The 22320-nt window shown below is 43.8% G+C and overlaps 1 protein-coding gene across 5 annotated transcripts in view; it reads left to right on the forward strand.

Moving 5' to 3' along the window:
* The window catches only part of POLK (DNA polymerase kappa), a 65668-nt gene that overhangs the window by 6461 nt on the left and 36887 nt on the right, over positions 1-22320 (forward strand). For 4 of the 5 annotated variants that reach the window (XR_015056379.1, XM_085874536.1, XM_085874538.1 and 1 more), the window contains exons 2-5: positions 6171-6321; positions 6560-6679; positions 16574-16726; positions 21601-21732. Coding sequence is in view for 4 of the 5 variants with exons in the window: in XM_085874536.1 (XP_085730662.1) it covers positions 6202-6321; positions 6560-6679; positions 16574-16726; positions 21601-21732 (525 nt within the window). In the remaining variant the exon portion in view is untranslated. Of the gene's footprint in view, positions 1-425; positions 564-6170; positions 6322-6559; positions 6680-16573; positions 16727-21600; positions 21733-22320 lie in introns of all 5 variants that reach the window. The other variant, XM_085874537.1, reaches the window with a different exon arrangement.

The raw sequence follows: 22320 nt of genomic DNA on the forward strand, positions 1-22320 counted from the left end.
CTTGATTTGATGAAAAATGGTTGACTGGTGGCCATTTAAGTAGTAAAATAACCTGATGATGAACACGTCCTCAACCGTTTCTCGGACATGCATTTACCGATGTTGTTCAAATTTGGCACACAGATAATGAATGATGGCTTACATATGCGCCTCATCTTTTTTCGACATCAGATCCAAGATTGCCGACTGGTGGCCATTTTGTCACTTAAACATGTCCCCAACCATTTCTTGAGCAGTCCAATCTTGTTAAAACTTGGCAAATGTCACATGTCACAAATGTTCTTCCTTGTTACATGACCACTCAAGTCAGTTGCGCATACACATAAATCTTGGAAATATGAGCTCATCCTTCAACTCCTTCGAGCAAAATCACTAAAACCATGGGGGCTGTGACATTTTATGTCCTTTTCTCCTTGTTTATCAAGGAATGACTTGGAACGATGGATGATGACCGTTCTGTGGCTGGCTTTGGAGGCCAGATTTGCAACATGGTTAGCCAAGGGATTGTGAGACCTTGAGGTTCAAGAAGCTGAACCTCTTCCAGTGGCTGAGCCAAGCAATAGGTTGGCACATTTTGTGATCCTTCCGGAGCGACAGAGTGAGACTGAGATTTTCCGAGATTATAGGACGTGTTCCATTTATCACACGAGCATCTAATCAATTATACGTCAGCAAATATTGATACAGCATCTAATCAATTGAAACCAATTTTTGAATTCTGCTCCACAGTGCACTTTTCAAACAATGCTTACGTATTGTGTCGTTAGCCATGAAATGTCATCGCCCATGGTCACTCGAGCTGGCACATGCACATTTCCTGAAGATTTGATCATTATGATCTGACTTTCCATTTTCTGCCACTTCCCCAACTTCTCTCCCCTCCCATTTCTCCCATGTCCTTCAGACTTCTCTATTTTATTTTCTCAAGCCTATTTTGCTCAATTTGTTCCAACTCCTTGCATACGTATTATGTAGTTGCCCCTGAAAGATTGTTTTTTTGGATGATGATGCTATCATTGGCAAAATGTAAATGCAAGTTAATTTTAAACAATCATGCTTTGCAGTTTTAAACATTTGTGAAACAACCTTCTGAGAAACTTAAAAGTTTTCATTTTGAAATGGACTTTCATTTTGTTTTTGTTTAATTTTCTCAATCCCTGACATGCTGTGTTAACAAATTCTCTATGAGTGACTGTTAGGTGGTGCATTGGTTCAGTGCATAGTTAGCACATTTTGCTATTGGATTGTCACAGTAGACATCCAGCTGGGTCACTGCACACCATCGATTGATTAAAGAACCTTCCTTTTTTGACACCAATATTTTTTCTATTTTATGAGAGCAGTTTGAGTGGTACTGCCTTTATCATTGGAAGCATTCTGGTGTCCAGGCCAAATTGCCCTTAGAGCAGTGACTGATGCTAATGAGCCAGCTGGATTTCCACTAACAATCCGAGAGCAACACAGTACTTCTGAAACGAGTTCACTTTCGAGATGCTTAGCATCAAATACCTGAATACTGCCATCTTCAGCTGGATTTGGACCCCTTAGTGGTTTTCAAACCACCTACAGTGGTTTTCAAACTTTTTTTAGTGGTGACCCAATTTCAGAACCTCTCTACATTGTGTGACCCAAAAGATTCAAAACCCAATTCATAATATATAAGATAAGATTTCATATGACACAAGAACATTTACTGTTTACTTTATTCACCATCGTCATGTTTTCATAGATGAGTAAACGGAGAATAGCCGACAGTATCCAACTAGTACAGTTGAATGTTTGAGAAGTTTAGTCCGAATGACATTTAGATATATCAGTGAGAAGGATGAGCCTGTTTTTCAGAAACCAACTTCTCCATTCGTGGAGAAGTAGATGACAATGCCAGGATCATATCATGCTCCATTTCTAGGCGATTTCTGTACTTTGTTTTAATCACCACCATGGTGGAGAACGACTGCTCACAAAAGTATTGTTGTGGTTACCAAATTCGCAAACCACCATTCAGGTCCCTTAGGTGAGGTATCTCGGCAAGTATATGTGTAGTTAGGCCCAAACCCGTTGTCTAGTGGGAATACATGTCATTTATGCGTGCTGCGACTCTTCAGGATAGCCGTTTTTCTTTTACTATCTTTATTTTGGACCAACCGCCATGATTACCACCACAACCACAACATCAACCACCAACCACAACGCCGCTTCACCACAACCGCCACGACCTTCCCGTCACACCTCGCAACCGTAGCATCGCCACCGTTCTTGCCCCGCTGTGGGTACCGGTGTTGGACTCGTGCAGAGCGCGCGTCGAACAGCGTGTACAAAATCACGGATTTTGTGCTTCAAAAACGGATCAAAAACGACACACGCCCACTTTTTGCCGTCCAATCGGTGAGCGAGGGGCGAATTGGCCCCGCCTCCAGGACGATCGATATATGCAAATTTGTGGATCAAAAAGCCTTCACGCCCACTTTTTCTCGGGCCAATGGGGAGCGAGGTGAAAGGTCAAAGGGAGGGGGTCAAAGGCGAAGCTACGGGGGGATAAAAGGACCGTGTTCGTCAGTCAGAAAAGTCGGTCGGAGGGTGGAGGGTGGAGAGTCGGAGAGTCCAGAGGCGGAGAGTAGGAGAGTCGGAAGCAGAGGGTCAAGACTTCGCGGGCGGTGGAGCTGCTCGTCGTGTGCGTTGGAGTCGGAACGGAGGGGACGAGCTGTGGAAAGGCGGCGACACCAGACGAGGGGGTGCTCGCGTCGTGCAGGGAGCTGCACCCGAGGGAGGCCGACAGCGCGACCTGGCCGAGGTGGAGACGCACACCAGGGATAATAAAGATCCTCTATACCCCGAGCATCAGCAACCCCCTCCTGTTTCCCCCCGCGCTGAGATAGTGCGACCAAGGGGGCCCCTTTCCCACCCCCTGCCAGACACTGTCCGCGAGGCCCGCGGGTTGGGGCGCCATCGCCGCTCCGCGTCTCATCACCAGACGGGTAGGCGCGACCCGGTCTCGGCCTCAGGCCCGCCTCATCCTTGAGGGTATTCTTTCCTTGGTTTTGGGTATGTGTTGTCGGCGCCGTCTGTGAGGTAGAATTGTATAAGTGTTGCCGTGTGCTCGGTAGTCGGTATTAGCTCTGCATTGTGTTTTCACTTTTATATTTGCTTTTTGTGTAAATGGAATTGTGTTTTTCTTTTCTGTGTGCTTTTGGTGGAATTGAATATGTGTGCTTCCCGTGTGCCGCGAATAAATGTGCTTTGTGTTGAACTGTTTCCCGCTTCGCTTCGTCATTTCTCCCATTGAATCCCCATCTTGCTTCACGTAAAGGGTTGGTAGTGGGCTGAATACGCCCGATAATTAATCGAACCGTCGAGGTCGACGATAACACTGCTCGGTTATTCTGATAGTACGGAACGGGTCGCTTAAGTGGCCCGTGTCCGAAGTCGACCTGCGGCGAGGTGCGATCGCCCGGTCTACCCTCCGCGTGGGTACTCAGGTAGGTCGAATTTGGCGAGCAACCCTATCCCACGCGGGGGCTGATTGGCTCGATCGCGGTGAGACCGAAAGGTCCACCCGTGACTGGTTCCCGGCGTTAGTCCGAGAGGGTCACGACTGGATTGTCCGTCCGGTGGGCGACGTGCCGCGATTCGAGTTACGTGGCCGTCCGCACGCCGGCGGGCGCGAATACCGCGACAGTATGATGAAGGATATGGCATTAGAACCTTAATGGTGCGCCGTGACAGGGTCGGGTACGACGGCAGCATTTTGCACCAGAATGTTGACAACTAATTCATCCGCGCAAGAGCCTGCACTCCTGAATCCTGCTGGAGCTGTACAAGCTCTTCCTGTGCTGTCTCATCTTCATCAGCAATCGAGTCCAGTGGAGCCGTGAAAGGGTCCCGAACCACAGAAAAGGACTGCACATCCAGCTCAGGGAAATAGTGCTCGAACTGTTCAATGAGCGACCGAAGGTGACATGCTATCTCCCCAGAAAGACTGTCGATCTCAGTATCATCGTACTGGCAGGTTGTTAGATGCTACACCAGATTGGGGGGGGGGGGAGGGGGGGGAAATGCTGAAGCGCTTAACAGCTGCTTTGTCTGCCAGTAATTTTAGAGCCGCCAGAAATCCGCTCATTTTGTCGTGAAAAATCATGAGGTTGGCGTCTTTGCCTTGGAGGGAGCGGTTGAGGACATTGAGACATTCAAAGATGTCAACGAGATAGCACAGTTCTGACAGCCAAGAGACCGACTCAAGCAATGCTACCCACGCCGTTTTCCCTTGTGTGCGTAGGAACTCCTTCAGTTCATCTTTGAGCTCGTAAATGCGCAGAAGAAGGTTTCCTCGAGATAACCATCTGACTTGAGTATAGAATAGTAAATTGTTATGGTCGGTGTCCATCTCCTGGCAGAATAGCCTGAATAACCTCGTGTTGAGGGCGCTCGATTTGATGTGATTCACCATTTTTACGACTTCTGAGAGCACGCTCTGCAAGGTTTCTGGCAAAGTACGAGAGGCGAGCGCTTCTCGGTGAATCATGCAGTGTACCATGGAGGTCTGATGAGCCACCTCAAGCAATTTAGCCTTGAATCCAGAACGCACTCCTAACATTGCTGGCGCGCCATCTGTTGTAGAACCGAGCAACTTTCCGAAGTCCAGATCATGGTCACGATAAAACTGCTCTACTTTCCCAAAAATGTCCTCGCCTTTGGTGGTGGCCTCCAATGGTTTGATGAGCAGAGGCTCATCGACAAAGTTATCAGCCTTGATGAAGCGGACCCAGACGATGAGTTGCACATACGATGCGATATCAGTGGACTCGTCCAACTGTATGGCGTGCCACGGCGATTCCTTGATCTTCTGTACGACCTCAGCCATTACGTCCAGACTCGTATCTTCAATTCTGCGTTGGATGGTGTTGTCAGAGAGGGGTATAACTGCCAGTTTCTTCGCCGCTTCCTCCCCAACCATCAGAGATACCATGTCCTTTGCACATGGCAGCACGAGTTCTTCCGCAATGGAGTGAGGCTTTTTAGTCTTGTCAACATGGAGCGACACTCGATACGAGGCCTCTAATGCCCGATAATTGGTCTGATGGCATATACCCTCTCTGTCAAGACACTTATTCTTGAGTGCAAGAAGTTTCCTCTCAAAGAACGCTCTCTCCTTATCCTGATAAGGCGCATGTTTTGTAGTCAAATGCCTCTGCAACTTATTTTGTTTCATAGACTCCGTAGAAAGCATTTCAAAACAAATCACACACTGAGGCCTCTGTGCCCCACTTTTATCCACCACGTAGTGAAATCCAAGGTCCAGAAATTTATCCTGGTAAGACCATTCTCGAGATTTGCTGGTGGCCGGTGCTGCCATCACAAATAAGGTCTCGAGTCATACGTGGAGACGTGAATAGACGTTAATGATAGAGTCAGAGTCTGAGTCTGAGAGGCCGTGGATCAAACCACTAATTTCCCGCCAAAATGAACCGCTCTTCAGCGAGCCCGCTCATTGGCTGGATCCCATTCCAAGCGTCATGTTGTGCCGGTTCCCATACTTTGAACGAACCGTGAATATTACATCCCGTAAAAGCGAACACCGATCGAAAATAGACAATATTTTTTCACTGCAAGCGGATGCCCGCGACCCCATGGAATTTGCTTGGCGACCCCACTTGGGGTCGCACCCCCTGGTTTGAAAAACCAAGCCTTAGTACCTCTAAGATACATGTCTAATATCCTCACCACTAATCTATAACCATACCAATTGTGGAATGGTCATTTGTAATACAGTGGTTATTTCCCATATTAACTAATTGATGTGAATCAAATTTCTATTCATAAATTCTAAAATGTTCATTAGTTACGTTATAACCAGATTTGATGGTGAAATGGTAAGAGCATCCGCTCTGAGTATCAGTCTGGTTTGAACCCTGGCTGAGTCATATTTATAACACTAAAAACTGTATTAGACGCTTGCTTGCTTGCTTGACACTCAGCATTTCAGGATTGAGAATGGACAAACACCCATAGTTTGGCAAGCTTTGTGCATGCCTGATGGGATTGATGGCCTCCTGCCTTGAAGTTAATGTCAGAATAAACAGTTGCACATATCTCATGGACACTTTTTAAATCTCATGTTTTCCTAACCCTTGGCTTAATCCATGTGTTTGCACAATCTAATGTTTATCAAGCAGAGTTTGCTCGTGAGACAAAAAGGCTGGAACAATGGAGACAACAGAGGGGACATCGGGTTTCTTATCCCGCATGGCCCTCAATGACAACAAGGCAGGCATGGAGGGGCTGGACAAGGAGAAGATAAACAAGATTATCTTGGATGCTTCCAAGGTCAGATTGACTACTTTAAGGGAATTGGAAAAGAAATGACCTCTGAATTGGATGCCAGAAGAGACGCAAAACCATTTGTTTTTGTTTTTTTTCCCTCCCGAACGTCAAACTTATTTATTTTATTCAAAAACCTTTGATTAGCATTTCACTTGTGAGAGCATCTCGTGATTATTCCTCTGTCGAATCGTGGTACAAGTTGTCCCATTAACGATGATAAAGATCAAAGTACATTTTGCAGGGCTCACGTTTCTATGAGAATGAGCTGAAGAAAGAAGAGCAAGTGAACCAGCGAATCAAGAAAATGTTGCTGCAGAAGGAACAGTTAACCAAACAAGACGTTGAGAGGGCACAGAAACAGGTACCATGTGATAATTGCATTGAGAAGCCTCAGTGAGTCCAGCCTAATTGAAAACATGCTGCCAACATGAGAATTTCTGCCACTGTTGTAGCTATCAAAGCGGTGATGTTTCTTCACTACGGCCTGCTGCCGAGTATCATTTCTCTTATGTCATTGAATCCTTTGCAGATATGCAGGCATTTTTGTAACTAACATGTTAATGTAATTAAGATTGTGGATAAGAACTTCGAATTGTGTTGGCAAAGAAAATATTTGCATGTTTCGCACTAATTTGTGGAATACAACAATATTCTTGCAGTACAAGACTTGCATTACATTATTTAGGAAGCTCACTTGTAATGATGATAAACTTTTCAAAATATAACTGACAGAAAGCTTAGTAAACTGCTTTAAATATTTATTCCTTGTATATATATATATATATATGGCACCTGCTGCCTGCTTTTTTTTTTCCTCCCATCATTTCTGCGTGTGCGGCTGTATTGTGATACAGTGTAGAATGACCTTGACTTAGCATCTGGCGATTGTGTTAGCACACAATGACATACTCTTCAAAGGCACTGCTGGATCTTTAACATCCACAAATAAATGCTGGCAGACAGAACCGAGCTTTCTGTACTCTCCGTCTATGTAACGTCCCACCTGCGAAACACTGGAATGACAGTTTATATTTGGATCAGGAGCTCCAAGCTAAGTCCACAATCTTGACCGATCCTATCAGTCCAGAAAGCCTTTTTTGCAACGAAAAAGTCTGAAGAGAGAAAAAGTCAAGAGAGAAAAAATGTGTGAGGAGAGAAAGGATGGGAAAAAAGCGTTCTGAAGAGAGGAAAAGCAAAAGGAGAGAGGAAAAAGCAAAGGGCGAGAGAAGCGACCAAGAAGCGGGTGTCTGACCAGCGCCGAAGAGACAATTCGCCCTTCCAGTGCTTCGGCAAGCAAGCGTGTGGTGCGGGTGTAAGCGGTGCCGCCAACAAGTGAGGCACGGGTCGATCACCAACAACACCAGGGTCTAAACCCACGACGGACGATCTCGGTGCCCTCCAGACGTCGACTGGCGTTCAAGGCCCCGCGAGTGGGCGCACGGCAAAGCTGGGTGTTGGCGACGGACGTGACACGCACGCATGCATTTTCAGGACGTTTTCACTTCACACAGTGGTGAGCGAGACTATTGTCCCCCTCCCCTCCCCCTGAATGATCTGTTGGGTACCCTTGTCAGCATTGAGCTGTAAGTCAACCCCCGATAAGCATCTGCTCTTTGTCTCTTTCCTGGCATTTTGATTGATTTTGCTTTGAAATTCATTCTTTATTTACCTTGGCAAATAAAAGTTTCTTTTTATTTATTTATTTTATTATTAATAAATTATTTGTGGATGTCCTACCTGTCTGTGTTTGTTCTTTCCTTCTATTGGTCTAGCATTGTTCGAATCGAGATCGACTGGTCGGTAATTACCACAGATATGAACAAAAATCGTCGGCACGAACCAGCAGTTAAAACGCTCGGTCGCCCTAATTAAAATCTAATCGAGATAATATTGGTGCTTTGCCGAGGGCGCGCTCCCCGCTCAGGTAACCACGTGACCTCTAGTTAAACGGAATAATTAGATGGTTGGACACTGGAACTCTTGGTTGACTGGGTGGCGTTCGTGGTTCTAAAACAACCCACCATACCACAATGTTAATTGTGAGCGGTGGCCCCAGGTCCGGCTCTACCGAGGACAGCCGGGGATGAATTCTTCTAAGTGACAAGCTTGTGTCTCGGTATCCATGGCCGCAACAACATAATCATTTTGTCCTTGTCACATACCCAATCTCACCACAAAATTTCGTCCAAATCCGTCCTCAACTTTTTGAGATATTTTGTTCACAAACAAACAAACAAACAAACAAACAAACAAACAAACAAACAAACAAGAAAAAGACGTTGTGCAGAGCAAGATACTTGCAAAATCCACCCCCTTGCCAAAGGTTGCCATGGATACATCATATTGTCCATTTCATTAAGGTTAAAATTGACAATCTTATTCAAAGCTCAAGTCATTTGGATGAAAATTATTATTTTTCAGATTGAAATTTATGATTTTAGAAGTTTGATCTTGAGTTGATCTTTGACCTTTTGACCTCAAAAATAGTTGGTTTCCCAATTCAGTGACGTAATATGCAAATCTTGTTCAAATTTCAAGTCAATTGGATGAAAAATGTCTTATATAAATTTGACCACAACATGACCTTTGACATTTGACCTCAAAATCAATAGGCTTCTCAGCTGAGAATACCTCTACAACTTGCCAAAGTTTTATGGTGATCAGTTTAGAATTGTGACCTCTAGGCGATAAACAGACAAACAGACAGACGGAATAACAAGACGACGACGTCGTGCAGAGGACGATACTTGCAAAATCCCTAAAACAAATTTGACCTCAAAAATAATTTGTGGTTGAATTCAATGACCAAATATTCAAATCCTCTTCAAATTTCAAGTCAATCGGATGAAAATTGTCAATTTTATAAATTCCACCCATGTTGTCCTTTTGGATGATGTTAACCTCAAAACTAATTGGTGGTTGAATTTAGTAACTTGAGATTCAAATCCTCTTCAAATTTCATGTAAATGAGAGGAAAATTGAGGATTTTTGAAATACCTCCTTAGTTGTTGACCTTGGGCCAATATTGACCTTTTGTTCTATGTTGACCTAAAAAAATAATTGGCTGGTTGAATTCAGTGACCTGAAATGTAAATCCTCAAATTTCAATTCAATCTGATGAAAATTGAGGATTTTAGAAACCCCTCCTTAGTTGTTGACCTTTTGGCCACTGTGGACCTCAAAAATAATTGGTTGTTGAATTCGGTGACCTGAAATATAAATCCTATTCAAATTTCAAGTCAATGAGATGAAAATTGAGGATTTCAGAAATACCACCTTAGTTGTTGACCTTGGGCCTATGTTTACCTTTTGGTCGATGTTGACCTCAAAAATAATTGGCTGGTTGAATTCAGTGACCTTAAATCTAAATACTCTTCAAATTTCAAATCAATAGGATGAAAATTGAGGATTTTACAAATCTCACCTTAGTTGTTGACCTTGGGCCTATGTTGACCTTTTGACCTCAAAAACAATAAGCTTCTTACTTATGAAAAACTCTTCCATGTGGTGAAGTTTCGTGAAGACGGCTTAAAATTGCGACCTGTAGGCGACAGACAGATAGACAGAATAGCAAAATCGACTAACCAATATACTTTAAAAATCTTAGATTTTGCAAGTAATGAAAAATCACTCATAGAGTGACAACTTGGCAAAACGGACCGGCACTCCACATAGAACAAACCTCCACCAGGCTGAATAGTTTACATTTTGTGTCGGATCTGATTCCGGACCTGATCCAAAATCGAATCGGCTTGTTATTGTCACCTAACCAACTCTTCTACCTTGTTTTGTCACAAGTCGTCCACAACTTTTAGAGATAACACGCTATACATAGTTTTTGGCCCAATTTCTCAATGGTGAAAATCTTCACCAAAATCGAATCAATCAGTCCTTGTCACACACCCAACCTGTCTTCCAAGTTTCATCCGAATCCGTCCTCAACATTTTGAGATATTGTGCAATATAGTTTTTTTGCGCAATCTCTCAATGGTGAAGAACTGGTTAAAAATTAAATAATTATTGTATCCAGATCTGGATTCGAATCTTCACCAAAATTGAATCAATTCTTCCTTGTGGCACTCCCCACCTGTCTTCCCAAGTGTCCTGTGAATCCATCCACAACCTTTTGAGATATTGTGCTATATATCGTTTTTGTCCCCATCTCTCAATGGTGAAGAATCACCTGAAAACTTCTCAAATCTGGATCCGGATTCAGATCTTCACCAAAATTGAAACAGTTAGTCCTTATCATACACCCAACATTTCGACCAAGTCTCATCCGAATCCGTCCACAACTTTTTGAGATACCATGCAATATCATTTTTAGCTCAATCTCTCAATGGTGAAGAAGCGGTTAAAAATTAAATAATTGTTGTATCCAGATATACGTTCTGATCATCACCAAAATTGAATCAATTCTTCCTAGTGGCACTCCCAACCTGTCGTCCAAGTTTCGTGTGAATCCATCCATAGACTTTTGTGATATTGTGATATATATATATATATATATATATATATATATATATATATATATATATATATATATATATATATATATATATATATATATCGTTTTTGGCCATATCTCTCTGTGGAGAAGAATCACTCAAAAAATTCTCAGATTCGGATCTGGATTCAGATCTTGACCAAAAGTTAGCGTTGCTGTCCTTGGCCGGTCAATTACATACACAAAAAAAATTCAAAACGATTGTTTAAAACTGTGGCCAAAATCGTGTGACAGACAGAAAAACGCAACAGACCAACATACTTGGAAAAAAATTTTCTCACCTAGTAATAGACAGACACACAGACAGACAGAATAACAAAATCGACGAACGTATATACTTGAAAAATCTTCGATCTTGTGAGTAACAAACAAACAAATAAAAACCAATGTCACCCGCAGGGTGACCCGTATCTTGCCAAAAGGTGACCACGTGTGACTTCTTTAAGGTCACACTGAGGTGAACAGAGCTGCTATCCACCAGGAGCGACTCCTTGAGGAATATCTGCCGACGAGAGATTCCGATGAGAATCGTTCTACAGAGTAACCATGAAAAATATGCGTTTGCCTCATAACGTCACCAAATGACGTCATAATGTCTCAAGCTTGACATATCTAGAAAGCACTCATCGAGGTGTTCAATTTGAGGAACTACACGATATGGTTCCTAAGACTTGAAAATTTGACCTTGGGGTCAAATATGTTTGACCTCAGGCGCTAACCATGAAGGTCAGGCCAATCACCACCAAAAACTAATCAGCTGAGCGCCAGACCATATACTACATCCCCATAAAGTTTGGAGATGATTCGATTAAAATTACTCAAAAAATAAGGGTTTCGTCGACCTCCATGATTTACCGCAAAGTGACCTTGACCTTTGACCTTTATGTGTGCTGAAGGGTATTGTAATAATACTACGATATGTGTACCCACAAGAGTTTCCGATGAGAATTGTGCTCTACAGAGTGATATAAAGGTGAAAAATCCAATGATTACAGACAAACAAACAAAAAAACTTACCAAGAAACAGATCTTGCAAAAACTTCATTTTGGCAAGATAACAAACAGACAGACCGGGGTAAAAACATAACCTCCATCCACCTTCGGTGGTAGAGGTTAAAAAAAAGTGGCCCTATAATTGTGATAGGACATGGATTGTAGGTTTTGGAGTCGAGCACAAAAATAGGGAGAGAAATGGACAGAAAGCAAGGTGTAAATTATTTGTATTTTCTCCTTGTGGGATATTATAGTTCTGTGTAAGTCATTTAACTTTAACTGCACACTTAAAACCATTCGTCTTTTGTATTCTTACGGCTGTGGAAATTCGCATTACACCATAAAGGGTCCTCAGGTGAGATATATCGGTAAGTCCATGTGTGGTTAGCCCAAACCCGTTGTATAGAGGGAATATATGTGATCCATTTGGGCTGTGATTCTTCAGTTAGCCGTTTTTATTTTGCTGTCGTTATTTTGGTGCAAGAACAACAACGAACATCGCCACAACCAACATCTCAACGATCATGCCATTCACTACACGACGCCAACAATTACGCCATTCACACCACGACGCCACCTTCCACAACTACGCCACTACCATCTTCGCCACATGCCATTCAACGAGCACCATGCGGTCACGATCTCAGCGGAATGGATGAAAGGAGCGGAGTGGCAGCAGCAACAAGGGTGCGAAGGGGCATCTCCCGCCCAAAACTCCCGCTTAAATATCTCCTGCCAAGATCTCCCGCCCAAAACGCCCGCGCAAATAGCTCCCGCCCGAATCTTCCTTCCCTCGTCGTCCTAAGTGAGAAAGGGGGAGGGGGTGGCGCGTCCTCTCCCGATTGGCGGATGCGTGGTGTGACGCGGCCGGGTGAGAGGAACGCCCCCCTTCGAGGCATTTCTGGAAGCGTCTCGACGGAAGGAGGAGCCAAGAACGGGGCGGAGCGAAGGGCGGAGCACCACCCTACAAAAGGCGTGGGCGTGGAGAGTCCCTGGTCAGTGTCGGTTGTCCCTGAATGAGAATTGTCGAGAGTTGTTAGAGAGTCGGTGGTCGGTGTTGGTTGTCCCTGAAAGAATTGTCGAGAGTTGTTGGAGAGTCCCTGGTCGGTTGTCCCTGAATGAGAATTGTCGAGAGTTGTTAGAGAGTCGGTGTTCGGTTGTCCCTGAATGAGAATTGTCGAGAGTTGTTGGAGAGTCCCTGCTTATGGTTCGTTCGTTCGGAGGAAGAGGTTGAGGTCTGTTTGTTCGTTCGGATCTGGTCGTGGTCGGGTGAAGGTCGTCGAATTGGCGCAGGTCGTCGAATTGCCACGGGTCGTCGAACCTGGTCCCTGGTGATTGTTCCTGGTCGGAGGGTCGTTCGGAGTCGGCGCAGTCCCGAGACCCCGCGAGTGGGACAGAGCGCCTGCCATCCCCCCCCCCCCGTCCGCACCGAGATAGCGGCGAAAACCCGGCCCATTCCCCCAAAACCCCGTCCGAGCTGTCGGGCGGACGACACGTGCAGGCGCGAGGCACGAGCCCAGTGGACCACGCCGGAGGGACTCGGAGTTGCGGTCGCCAAGGGCTGGACGACGCGCTCAGGGAAGTCGTGACTTCCTTTTCTTTTGGGGTTTTGTGTAAATGTCTGTGGGTGGCGCCAGTCTTGAGAAGTAGAACTGTTTTAAGTGTTGCCGTGTGAATTGCCTAATTTGGTTGTAGATCTGCGTTGGTTCTTTGCTTGTGTTTCTTTACGGTGATTGTAAATACGTGTATTGCTTTTATTGTATCCCTGTGACTGTAATATACGTGCCTTCCGTGCTCCCGTATTAAATGTGATTGTCAGATTGTTCCCCGTTTTGCTTCGTCTTTTCCTTTTGTTGAATCTCTATCTTGCATCACGTAAGGGATTGGTAGTGGGTTTAAAACGCCCGGTAAATAATCTGAACCGTCAAGGTCGACGATAACTCCGCTCGGTTATCCCTGTAGCACGGAACGAGCCGCTTAAGCGGTTCGTGTCCGGAGTCGACCTGTGGCATGGTACAACTCTTCGGTCGGTACGCCACCAGCGCGGGTACTTGGGTAAATCGACCATTCGGCGATCGGACCCTATTTCACGTGGGTAGAATGCGGACTGAGTTGTGGTGAGGTTTAACCCCCACCCGTGACTAGCTCCCGGCGTTGTTCCGAGAGGGTCACGACTGAATTGCATGTTCGGTGGGCGAAGCGGCCGCTATTGGTTACACGCGGTCGTTCGCATGCCGGCGTGGCCCGAATTCACAACAGTATGCAACTTTTCTTGTAAAGCACTCTGAGATTCTGCAAGAATTTCAGTGTTCTATAAAATAATGTTGTTGTTATTATTATTGACAGTATTATCAGCCAATCCCCCACGCAGTGGAAGACCAGGTTTTGCAATCACTTCTGTGTGTGTACGTATCTGTGTGTCTGTCCGGGCCGTAACTTTTTTTTTTTAACCAATTGAGCTTTTGTCATCAAATTTTCAACAAACCTTTGAGAATATGGAGAAGACATTAATAATTTTGTTAAAATTATTTTCATCAATATTATTAACCTCCGCCATCGAAGATCGGAGGTTACTGTTTTCACCCCTTTCTGTTTGTTTGTTTGTTTGTTTGTGAACAGTATTACAGAAAAACTCCTCGACGGATTTCGACGAAACTTGGTGGGGGGATTAGGTATGGTCCAAGGATCATGCCCTCAGATTTTGGACTTGGTCCAAAATCCAATATGGCCGCTAAGGCGGCCATTTTGAAAAATTATTTGAATTATTTTTTGCATTTCTGCATGTTTTAAGTGATTTCCAACCCCCCCCCAAAAAAAAAATTGTTAGAGAAAAAAAACATTTTTTGCAACTTTTTTTTCAACAAAATTTCGATTTTTTTTTTTTGCATTTCTACATGTTATAAGTGATTTCCAACAAAGAACATGCCAAAATTATAATTGCGGCTGATTTTGGAACTTCAGGTGGATATACCCACGTAAAATCAATTTCTGTCTCAAGGAATCTAGTTATGACGAATGAATTGAGTATGTAAAAGTTAAAAGTAAAAGGGAAAATTGCAAACTATAACTCTGTGAGCACTGTTGACGTCAAATTGAATGAATAGGATATCAGGTTCACTTGAGTGACCTAGCAGTATTGGCGGCGGAGGTTTTGCACTCTACCGAGTGCTCCCCCTCTAGTTATTATTGTTCTCTCACCTGGACTTTTGTCAGGTGAGCTTATGTAATCGAGCAGTGTCTGGGGGTAAGCGAGTGAGTCCAGTCAGTGAGTCCGTAAACACTTCAGTCATTATTGCTTGAACCAAACATACAATTTTGATGAAATTTGGCCACAAGCTTCATATCTGATGCCTAATGAAGGTCTATTGACCGCATCATAAGCTGCGCTCATTAAGGGGTTGTATGGGGGGGGGTTGACCCCTCCCCCCCCAATAGGTATTTGCTCTCTTCTCCGAAACTACACACACAACTTCGATGAAACTTGACCATAACCTTCACCACCTGTGATGTACCAAAGTTTGTTCACTGCATAAAATAAATAAAATCAGGGTCTAGGGGGTCTTGCGGGGGATTTGAGTATCTGTTGCTCCTCATCCAGGTGATCTTCAGGATGCACGGTCCTATTTTTATTGTTATTCTTCAACCCTCTTTTGGCTTTTTTTGCTCTTATTTTTTTAAACATTTGTTTTCTCAGCAACCACTTGTTCGATTGACACAATTTTCAGGGTAGGAGAGACCCCCCCTGCCCCCCACCACGGAGAATATTTTAATGATAATTATTATAATGTCATTGGGCAAGTGGTATGGCAGCCATCTTGGATTAAACGTAAAAAATTAAAGCATTATATCTCTGAAACTGCTGATCGGAAAAATTTGAAACTTGACACATCTCATTCTACTCCCATTGATGAATAAAATCTTGTAAGGATGACATCATCGGTCAAGTGTCGACCAGCCATAAATGTTTCAATCAAAATCCTTGCTCTCCATTGGGATTCTGTGTGTATGTCGAGGCCATAACATTTTACCCAATTGAGCTTTTGTCATCAAATCTTCAACAAACCTTTATTATTATTATGAGTTTCTAGAGAACACAAATGAATGAAAATTTTTTTTTTGTGGTTTGTTTTTTGGTCATTTTTGTCAAGTTTAGTTTGAGTACAAAATGGATGCGGATGGGCTTTGCATTTTCAGATGCTTTGTAGTTGCTATTGTTATTATTGTGGTTTTGCATCAATCGGTAAGACACCATCAGATGGATGTTAAGGTCGGAAGCTATCTGCGAGCACAAGCTAGTGCACATGAACGATCCCATGTGTATTTCATATAATGTAGGTGATCATCGTCGGAACCCTGGCCATGTTCTAAATTCCCGGCCAAATGTGCGGAGGCACTGCATAAGCGGCACATCTACGCCTCAATTATGATGTATCCAGTGGACCAAATGCATTAATTGAATCACAGTCCAATGCGCATTGCTAACAAAGACTCACTTTAATTTGCTTCCTATTTGTAAAAAATATTGATGATTGACTTATGGAACTTTTTTCCAGGTAAGAATGAGAATAAATTTCTGGTGTTTGAAACAAGAAAAATATGGAGTCAATGAAATGAAATTGCTTTTGCACAGTTCTTTTATAGAGCAACCTCCTCCCCCCCCCACCCCCTGTAATGATTTATGTTGTAAGACATTGATTCCACTTTTGTACACATATTCACTCTCAATATGAAACCACATTGACATCTCTGCTACAGATGGACGAAATGGCTGCAGATCTGGAGAGGAGTCGTGATTTAAATCGAACCATCGTACATGTAGACATGGATGCCTTCTTTGCTGCTGTAGAAACAAGAGACAGACCTGAATTTACTCACCGGCCCATGGGTGTGGGCTCTTTGAGCATGCTGGTAAGCCGATTTTTGGGGTCAACAGCTGGGCGAGGATGCTTGGCCATTTTGCATTGAAAACAATGCCTTCCAAATATAGTATTCTACATTCCAGAGCAAAGTTGAGCAATGATGTTTCAATACAGATGAAATGCAATCGTTTTAATTGGATAAAAGGCTTAGAAAGTGAAATGTAAAATCCCACTCTTTTTTGTGGCAGTCTACATATCACATACGTAAACATGAAAGAGCAATCAGAGATTGCAGACCCTCACCAGGCCTTGTTTTGTGTGGTAAATAAATGGAAGGATGTATCAAATGAAAGGTCATTAATTGCAAATGAAAAGTCTAAATTATCTAGTTGTAAATGTGTAGAGGTCAAAGTTCTGAAAAGCTGGAAAGGTCAAATGTTCCAAAGGGTCGAATAGTCTAGTCTTAGACGCTATAAACCATTTCGGCCCTTTAGACCCATTCAGACCTTTTCACCCTTATAACTTTTTAGACCGTTGACCTTTACACATTTACAACTAGATCATTTCGAACCTTCATTTGCAACAAACAAATTTTCATTCAGTACATCCTTCCATTTATTTTCCACACAAAATACACCACACAAAACAAGTCCTGGCGAGGGTCTACAATTTCTAATTGCTCTTTGTTGTTGTTATTGGAATGAATTAATTGGTTAATTATTCATCGGTTATCTCATAATGAAAGTTAGCACAAGTGTTTGTAACCCCCTTTAGCAATGACCAGAATCAGATGTTGATCACTCCAGGCAGCTCCTCATCACCTTATAACCCCGTGTCTATCTCTTTTCCCCTCTGTGTTCAACTCTCAAATCACACTCGTTGCCCTTTTACACCATACAACTGCAGTTTTACATGGCGCATCCATGTGAGCTATTGAAAATCCCCTCAAACGCTCTTACGAGATGACATGTCAATGTTTGCTACTTCAGTGCTGCGAGAGCGCATGTGTGATAGTACCACTCGGGAAGTCGAAGGACCTGACTATAAAAAGGCAGCGACCCTCACATGCCAAGGGAAGAGACCCAGGGAGACACCACGGGGAAGAGACAAAGAGAGACCGACAGGCACACCAGACTTGACACGCCATGCTGGTGTAGAAGGGTCTGAAAGGCGAAATGGGTTCTGTAAGGTGAGCCAACTACAAAGTACCATTGAAGTATCTTCCCAGCCTGCAAGACCAGCCACAGTTGTGCCTCCTGATGCTTCACCACAGGGAAGCCAGCACACACCTCCACCATACAGTTGTGTCAAGGTTTTTTTTAATTTTTTTTGTATACATAGTCAAGGCTTGTGGAACTTTTTTGTACCTCCTGTGTCCCTGCCCAAGTCTTCCCCCGTAAAAATTGACGAGGAATCACCGTGGAAACCTATACCTTCTCAGTTAAACACGCCAATTGGGTTTCTTTGTGCCATTTTAATTTTTGTTCGCTTCCTGTGCCATCCACATTGTTTATTCAACCTCTTGCTTTTAAAGTCTACAGGATGTTCCAAAAAGACCTGGACAACTTTAGTTGTCTAATATATTTATATATTTAGTACCACTAATATATTTAGTACCACAAATGATACAATGATGCCCTTTGTTTTATATGATACAGAAGCTCAAAAGTTTTTTTTTTAATTTTCAGATCTGGTGGTTTAATGCAAGATAAAATGGTGACTCCACAGGAGAAAGCTCAGTGCGTTGAATGGTTCATCGAGAGAAGATCCGAAACACAAGTTCAGCGTAACTTCCATACAAGGTATGGAAGGAATCCTCCATCGTGGACTAGTATCAGTGAGTGGTACAGGAAGTTTATGGAGACTGCAAGATGTTGGAAGCAGAAAAGTACCGGTCGACCAAGAACAAGTGCAGCAGACATTGAACGAGTGCATGAATCATTTCAACAAAGTCCCAGAAAAATCAATTTGACACGCATCCAGAGAACTGGGACTACCAATCACCATTGTACACAGGATTTTGCAGAAAAGACTGAAGCTTTATGCCTATAAGGTACAGATTCTGCAGGAACTCAAACCAAATAATGGACCCAAACTTGAGGTGTTTGCCTTGGAAATGCTCAGTCACAAAGAGGATGGCGAAGATTACCTGAAAAAGGTCATGTTCACAGACGAAGCTTGCTTTCATGTATCGGGAAGGTCACTCGGCACAATGTGAGGCTCTGTTGCTCTGAAAACCCCCACGTGATCGTTGAACACACACTCGACAGTCCAAAGGTCAATGTGTGGTGTGGCCTTCTCCATGGTCGCTTGGTGGGTCCGTTTTTCTTTGTGGAGAATATAGTGTCTTCAACAATTTATATGAACATGTTGGAAGGATTCACCATCCCACAGATTGAAGACCTGCAACCCGATAGAATTTTTCTACAGGATGGTGCTCCACCCCCCCTCTGACTCCCCTTACTGGGCCTGAGTCGTCCGAGCTGTCCTGAATGAAAAAATTTCCAGGTCACTTGAATGGCCGAGATGGACCAACTTCCTGGCTCCATGATCACCAGACATAACCCTCCTTGATTTTGTTTCTGTGTGGGTTTGTCAAAGATGTTGTCAACAACACCAAGGTGGCACACCTGCAGGATCTTCGTTCTCGGATCGCAACTGCATGCACACTGGTAGACGCAAACATTTTGAGTCAAACGTGGCAAGAAGTCATGTACCGCCTTGATGTCCTGTACGCAACAAATGTAGTTCACATTATAGTCCATTGGTGATGTGCACAAAACTTTATATACATATAAACCAAAGGGTGTCGTCGTATAATTTGTGTTCTAAATATTGTTGCGGCCATGGATTCCGAGACACCAGCTTGTCACTCAGGGGGATTAATCCCCGGTTGTCCTCGGTAGAGCCGGACCTGGGGCCACCGCACACAATTAACGTTATGGTACGGTGGGTTGTTTTAAAACCATGGACGCCACCCAGTCAACCACGGGTTCGAGTGTCCGCCGTCTAATTATTCCGTTAAACTAGAGGTCATGTCAGTCTTTTCCATCCATAGGGCTCACTTGGGCGGCCGCCTAAGTCAATTTCTGGCCGCCCAAATGCTTTTAAATTAAAAAAAAAGATTAAAAAAAAAAAGATATTAAATATTTATGGTGAAGATACATACATGCTAAATATACGATATGTTGTAAGTGAGAATTTTTTTACAAAATTGATGATGGCAAGATACTAATTTGTGTCTCTACTTGCATGCTCAGAATGCCCCAGAATGCATCTACGAGCATCTAAAATTGCTACATTTTCTGGGGGAGAGCCCCCAGACCCCCCCCCACGGCGGAATGGGGGAGACCCCCCCCGCTCTCACCCCTCCCCCCGCACCCACTAATCGTGGCCGCTGCGTGCCGCGAGGTAGCCCGCAATATTATACATGGCAGTTTTCCCAAAGTCATTTAAAAACCCTGCATGTGGTTACCTGAGCGGGGAGCGCGCCCTCGGCAAAGCACCAATATTATCTGATTACATTTTAATTGGGGCGGCCGAGCATTTTAACCGCTGGTGCGTGCTGACGATTTTTTGGTCAAATCTGTGGTAATTACCTCCCAGTTTATCTCGGTTCGGACAATGCTAGACCAATAGAAGGAAAGGACAAACACGGACATGTTGGAAATCGACAAATAATAAATAAATAAAAAGAACCTTTTATTTTCTGAGGTAAATAAAGAATTTCAAAGCAAAATCAATCAAAATGCCAGGAAAGAGACAAAGAGCAAATGCTTATCGGGGGTCGACTTACTAACAGCTAAACACAGACATGGGTACCCAGCAGATTATTCAGGGGGAGGGGGGGGGAAGAATTGTCTCACTCACCAGAAAGTCGTCGGTGAAGTGAAAACGTCCTGAAAATGCGTGCGTGCGTATCACGTCCGTCGCCAGCACCCAGCATTGCCATGCACCCTCTTGGGGGGCAGCCTTGAACGCTAGTCGAAGTCTGGAGGGCACCGAGATCATCCTTCGTGGGTTTAGAGCCTGATGCTGTTGGTGACCGACCTGTGCCTCACTTGTTGGCGGCACTGATCACACCCACACATGCACCACACGCTCGCTTGCCGCAGCACTCTGAGGGCGAATTGTCTCGTCGGCGTTGGTCGGACACCCACTTCTTGGTCACTTCTCTCGCCCTTTGCTTTTTCCTCTATCCTCTCGCTTTTCCTCTCCTCATGCTTTTCTCTTCAGAATGCTTTTTCCCCCTTGTTTCTCTCCTCACTTTTTCTCCTCGGACTTTTTCTCTCGCTCGTTTTTTTATATCCCCGTGTCGTCTCCATGGGGGTGCCGTTCGCCCCATGCTCACCCCGCCCCCCTGGGGCACGGGTAACATGACGACCCGTGCGCTCTCAAAAAAAGGCGGGCATCGGAGCTCACGAAAGATTGCCGCTAAGGAAAAATGAGGGGGGACTTCAGAGCTCGTGAAAGAAATGTGTGTGAACGTGTCTGTCGTAAAGAAAAAAGCTTCATTCATTCATTTCATTCATTCATGCATCTGATGCATTCATCAGACCGATTCTAAAATCCGTAACAATATATTAACAACAAGTTTTCTGGGTCTTTTTGGAACGCCTGTGTTTCTCTGCATTCTGAGCTTCGAGACGGTCCTCCAACTTGATCAAATTCCCCATAAAACGTTACGCAAACGCCAACATCACCATAGGGCTAAGTTCATTCATACTGCCACATCTCACGGATAAGTAGTTGCATGAGTGGAATGCCTCCGCTCGGTGTCTTTGGAGTTAATCTCTGGTGATCTCACATCACACATTGCACCCACCCAACATTATAATGTAACTTCAATAACTTCATAAATCAGTGGCTACCATGTTCCTCATCTAAAGAAAAGCTAAATTGTCACCAATATCTGCCTTGCAGTCCACATCGAATTATGTCGCCAGGAGGTTTGGAGTTCGTGCAGCTATGCCAGGCTTCATCGCGAAGAGACTTTGTCCTGAGCTCACCATTTTGCCCTTGAACTTTAAAAAATATGAAGCTGTAAGCAAAGAGGTGAGGCCTGCCCGTTAGCACTAATGCTCGGTTTTTCAAATTGCATTGCATTATTACACAGTACTTCTCTAATGTATATGTTGGTAGAAATGCAAATCAAGCCGTTTTGTGCTGCATGTAGTGCAGCATACAGAGCAATCAGTATATCTAGGAGTGGAAACGTACATTGAGTTGAGGCTTCTTCTTTACACTGCCCTCCTAACATTGTACATCCCTGTCGTCCCTCCACTCTCAACTTGCACCATTAAATTGTCCATTTCTGCACATACATTATTTAAATAGTGTCCTTTATTGGTATGTTTAATTTTTGTCTCTAATGTGTGCTTAAGTGAAGGTTATGTTGGGGTGACCAAAATTTTTTTTTTCACGACAAACGCATTCCCTCATTATAACATGATGTATTTGGGAAAATCATATCTGAATAATGTCGCTTTGTATAACATCACAGTTTTAGGAACACATCCACGATGTAAATCGGAGACTTGCTGTATTCCAAATGAACCATCGTTCAGTAGCGGTCATTTTCTTACTTCTATTCCAAAGAATAACATGATTATTAAGCCACTCCATCATTTTCATAGCCTGACA

The sequence above is a fragment of the Eptatretus burgeri genome, chromosome 3 (genome assembly GCF_056783735.1).
Source record: "Eptatretus burgeri isolate ZD-2024b chromosome 3, Ebu_testis_v1, whole genome shotgun sequence".
Classification (NCBI taxonomy): Eukaryota; Metazoa; Chordata; class Myxini; order Myxiniformes; family Myxinidae; genus Eptatretus; species Eptatretus burgeri.